The following is a 5036-nucleotide window of genomic DNA, read 5'->3' as shown; positions in this document are numbered from 1 at the left end:
GGTGGAGGAGGAGGGGCATGCATGCAGGTATGCACTCCCAGCTAAGACCCTACTTGTTATCATAAGATGTGACATCAGCAAAACCATTCTGGATCACACTAGTCGTCCATCTAGTCCAGCATCGTGTCTCACACAGTGGCCAACAAAACGGCATAAAGGCTGAGGCCTTCCCCCAATGTTTCCTCTTCCTAACACCAGTAGTACGGTTTTCTGCCTCTGAACGTGAAGGTTCCCTTTAGCCATCATGGCTAGTAGCCACTGACAGACCTATGCTCCATGAATTTGTTCCCTCTTAAAGCCATCTGTGCTTGGACCATCACTACATCCTCTGGCAGCAAGTTCCACATTTTAATCACTCACTGAATAAAGTATTTTCTTTTGTCTGTCTTTTGTGCATCAACTTCATTAGGTGCCCCCTTCAGGGAGAGGGAGAAAAAGTTGTCTCTATCCACTCTCTGCCCCATGCGTAATTTTATAAACCTGCACCATGTTCCCTCCTTAGTTGTCCTTTTTTTCTAAACTGAAAAGTTCCAGTCTGTTTAGGAAAAATACACGATAATACAGTAACGTGCAAATCTTTGCCTAGAGCCAAACAAACTCAGTTATATATTAAAGATCTTTTAAAATACAAGATTAGGTGGATTAGTAAAAATGTATTTTTTTTATCCCAGAATATTTATTGTTCTGTCTCCTTCCCAAATTTACTGTTTTAACTTACTGGAACCATAATGCAGCAACCTGTAATGCAAGTCACATAATACACAGCAAATGAATTTCGGGTATTTACAGCATTATAGTTTATGCTCATTCTTATATATTACATCTGAAATAACAATACAATTGTTTCCATAATGCTGAGCTGAATGGTAAAGTGTGAATCTTTGTCATACAAAAAAAATGTTCAGAGTTAGGACTTATTTCCATAAGAGTTCACCAAAACCAGCAACTGGTAAAGAAAGTGATGCTGATTGATATGACGTTTTTAGCTTGTCAGAAGCTACAAGTCTGTCGTGAGGTAGAAGAACAAAAAAGTTGAATCGTCCTCCCATTTTATCCAGCTCCATGAGCATTTCATAACTTTGAAGTAGCTGACGGCGAGTAACTGTATCTTTTACATTCTGTAACAGCACCTAAATGGAAAAATGGATTAGTGCTCTTCTATATTATGGCTTTGTCCATCTCATCTGACAATCTGTCACCTTCCAGTTATTTTCCCACCCCAGAATTCATTCTTCCCTCTCCTTCCCTGTTTGTAAATCTGCTTAAGTAGATTGTATCAGCTGTTGGGTCTATCCACTGAATATGGGCAGCCAATTATAGCATAAAAAATCAGTGGAAGTTCTACTACAGGCAAGTTACAGATATCCTAAATGCATAATTATGACCATTCAATTAAGTAAAACCAGCTTTTATGCCTCTGTGGCAAATGATAGCTTCTACCTGCAACCGTATGTCGATTCCCATGTTTTTCAAGAAGTCCTGTTGCCTTATGGGACCCAAAGTAGCTACTCTTTTCTGTGCCATTCTTTGCAGGTAACTGAAATCAACATCTGCAGTGAGGTCTGCTGTTCCTGGAGCTGTCAAGACATCATGTAGCTTATGGCCACAGAATCCCTGAAAAAATAATCAGAAATGGAAGAAGAAAGCTTTGCACAGTTCAGCTATGGTCTTTTGGGTTTTTGACTACAGCATAAATGAAGGGCTGGTTGTATTTCTAAAATGTAAGCTTTGCCAAAAGTCAGAGTCCTGCTTACACTTTACCTTACACCAGCTGGAGCTAACCTTCCACCCTACCATTCACTTTTTAAAAAGGGGCACCACATTTCTCTGCAGCTGAAGAAAATTAATGCCAATATAGTGCAACATTTATCTACTTGTATTTCATTTTTTGACCACCTCAGATGTATCTTGAGAAACCTGTATAAGAGTCAAGAAGCAACAGTTAGAACCGGATATGGAACAACTGATTGGTGTTTAGCATAGGAAAAGGAGTACAACAAGGATGTATATTGTCACCTTGCTTATTTAATTTTTATGCAGAGTACATCATACGAAATGCCGGCTTGGATGAATCACAAGCCGGAATTAAGATTGCCGGGGAAAACATCAACAACCTCAGATATGCAGACGATACCACTCAAATGGCAGAAAGTGAAGAGGACCTCAAGAGCCTCTTGCTCAGGGTGAAAGAGGAGAGTGCAAAAGTTGGCTTGAAACTCAACATCAAAAAACCGAATATCATGGCATCCGGCCCCATCACTCCTTGGCAAATAGAAGGGGAAGTCACGGAACACTCCTTGCCAAAAAGAAGGGGAAGTCACATTCCTGGGATCCAAGACGGTGACTGCAGCCATGAAATTAAAAGACGCCTGCTCCTTGGGAGGAAAGCTCTGGCAAACTTAGATGGCATAATAAAAAGAGACATCACCCTGTCAACAAAAGTCTGTATGGTCAAAGCAATGGTATTCCCAGTAGTACTGTATGGCTGTGAGAGTTGGACTATAAGGAAGCACCAAATATAGTATTCAATGGTTCCATGTTTGTGTGTTTAATGTTGTTTTACAAAATAAAAAATGTTATTTAAAAAAAGAATAGATGCTTTTGAATTATGGTGCTGGAGAAGACTCTTGAGAGTCCCTTGGACTGCAAGGAGATCAATTCAGTCAATCCTAAAAGAAATCAACCCTGACTGTTCCCTGGAAGGACTGAAGCTGAAGCTCAAATACTTTGGCCACCAAATGAGAAGGGAGCACTCACTGAAGAAAACCCTGATGCTGGGAAAGACTGAAGGTAAAAGAAGAAGGGGACAGCAAAGGATGAGATGGTTAGACAGCATTATCGATGCAATGAACATGAAATTAAGCAAACTCTGGAGCATGACGGAAGACAGAAGGGCCTGGTGTGATGTGGTCCATGGGGTCGTGAAGAGTTGGACTTGACTGTGCGACTGAACAACAACAACATTTCATTTTTCACTTAAGGGCTGGCTGCTTTCTTCAGTAGCTATTCCATGGAGTGAAGAAATAATCAGCTGTTACCTTTTGCTGTTTTAAAGACACACGTGTATCCTGCAGAACAGGTTGAATAAATTAACCTACCCTGAAAGTATCGGTTTTTGTTCCATTATGACCATAGTCTACAATCAGTGCAGCTCCCCCATTCTTTTCTATATTTTGGGCCAGCTTCTGGATAACGATGCCAGCATCAGGACACACTTCCACGTGGTCCCTGGATTCCTCCTCCTAATTAAGAACAGAGATTATTAGTTAACACAGATGCTTCAAACTACATGGGATAGCAAATGCACTCAGAGTGATCCAGGAACAATTTTAATGTGTCTACGCTACCCTCAAGAAATGCTGAGAATTGTACGTTTGAGGGTGTTGAGAACCCTATTCAGAGTTGTACCAGTTTAAGCCAAACTGAACTAAATAAGCTTGGACTGAAATAACTCAGCACAGGATTGCATGGTAAATCAAATAACAATTATAGTTGGTTGATTGGGGAATTGCCATCTTCAGGTTTTCCCCCTGACTTCTTGCAAGTGCAGGACTTCTAGACAGCTCTGCAACTTTCTTTATCTTTGGACTCTGAGGTTGCTTTTTCTTTGTGTGTGTCTCTCCTGTCTTCTGCCTCTAAGATATTTTAAAAAAATCCCTCTCCCCATTTGTCAAGGCTGACCCTGCCTTGGTGCAGTAACATAACCAAGCTTTACCTGGGTTTGGTCTCAGTAATTCCCTGGGTAACATACACCATAAAGCAAAATAATGCCTTATTGAAGAAATTCACGAAAAGGGTATAAAACCAAGGCATATAGTTCAGTGGCAAGTGAAATGCACAGCAATAACAAAACTGACTAGCTTTGTTATTTACTGGTATCCTAACACAGCACAATTGGATTCTGAAAAGCAAAGAATTCTAGGGCATTACACAAGTCTCCATGGCAGCAAGGATGGTTAGGGAGAAAAGGGTCAAAGGGGATCAGGATTCTTCTCCTTCAGTTGGGGAAGTCATCCAAACTGGTTAGGTCATGCCTTCTCTTGCTCCAGGCAGGGTTATGCAAATTTGTGTAGACTGTATTGGCTCAGAGCGAGGCTGACCCTCCAGTTTTCATAGCCCTGCTGCTCCAGCAGGATGCTTGAGTCTAGCTCCACTTTCTTTGGAGACTCTTGCCTTATTGGTATGGAAGATGAAAAAGCCTTGCATAAAAGCCCTTTTGCTGGTAAGCCTTGCATAAAAGCCCCCTTGCTGGTCTTAAAAAGAAAAAAGAGACCATTAAGACAAGTCTCTCCTGCCTGAGGTTCCAGGCAATGGAACCTGGTCAACAGCAGATACCTCTATAATGGCACAAGCTGCTGTCAGTGCCAGGTAATATGGCTCCCAGCCCTTTTGTTCACACTGGCTGTTACCCAGACTTTGTAATGACAAGAAGTCCTCCTAGTCCAGATACAGACCATCTAACCCAGAGGTGTCAACCTCATTTGTTACGAGAGCCGGATCCTGACATAAATGTCACTTTGTTGGGCTGGGCCATGTGTGCCATAAAATGTAAAACAAGGGACCAGAGATATAAACTTTATAAAGATGATTTCAGATGCCGAATGGCAATAGCAGGCTTGATTGGATTAGGTGTGATATGCAGAGGGGTGAAGATATCAGCATTGGTGTGATATACAGAGGCGTGGAGATATCAGCATTGGTAATGAGACAGGAAATCCTAGGTCTCAATTTGATACAGGAGAATTCAGTCCAGGAGGATGCAAAGAATAAATAAGTCTGAAGAAGTGAGCAGTGACTCACAAAAGCGCATACCCTACCGCAATGTTGTTAGTCTTTAAAGGTGCTACTGGACTACTACTACTACTATTAGAAACCACAACATTCAAAAACCAGTGGGGGAACATTTTAACCTTCCAGGGCATTCAGTTGCTGACCTAAGAGTAGCAGTTCTCTTACAAAGGAATTTCAAAGGGAGATTAGAAAGGGGGACTACTGAATTGCAACGGATAATGAAGCTCAAGACAATGCAAACTCCT

The 5036-nt window shown here is 41.4% G+C and overlaps 1 protein-coding gene across 4 annotated transcripts in view; it reads right to left on the bottom strand.

The window, feature by feature from the left end:
- Positions 1-642: 642 nt before the first annotated feature.
- NDUFAF7 (NADH:ubiquinone oxidoreductase complex assembly factor 7) overlaps positions 643-5036 on the bottom strand; it is a 17991-nt gene continuing 13597 nt past the window's right edge. For all 4 annotated transcript variants that reach the window (XM_015408458.1, XM_015408456.1, XM_015408457.1 and 1 more), the window contains exons 8-10: positions 3099-3242; positions 1441-1614; positions 643-1130 (exon numbers count right to left, since the gene is read on the bottom strand). In XM_015408458.1, the coding sequence (XP_015263944.1) occupies positions 915-1130; positions 1441-1614; positions 3099-3242 (534 nt within the window). In that variant the 3' untranslated portion in view covers positions 643-914. The remainder of the gene's footprint in view (positions 1131-1440; positions 1615-3098; positions 3243-5036) is intronic.

This window comes from Gekko japonicus, unplaced genomic scaffold, assembly GCF_001447785.1.
Source record: "Gekko japonicus isolate JY-2015 unplaced genomic scaffold, Gekko_japonicus_V1.1 scaffold897, whole genome shotgun sequence".
Classification (NCBI taxonomy): Eukaryota; Metazoa; Chordata; class Lepidosauria; order Squamata; family Gekkonidae; genus Gekko; species Gekko japonicus.
Note: the sequence above shows the minus strand (reverse complement) of the source record. Positions and strands in the feature narration are given on the sequence as shown.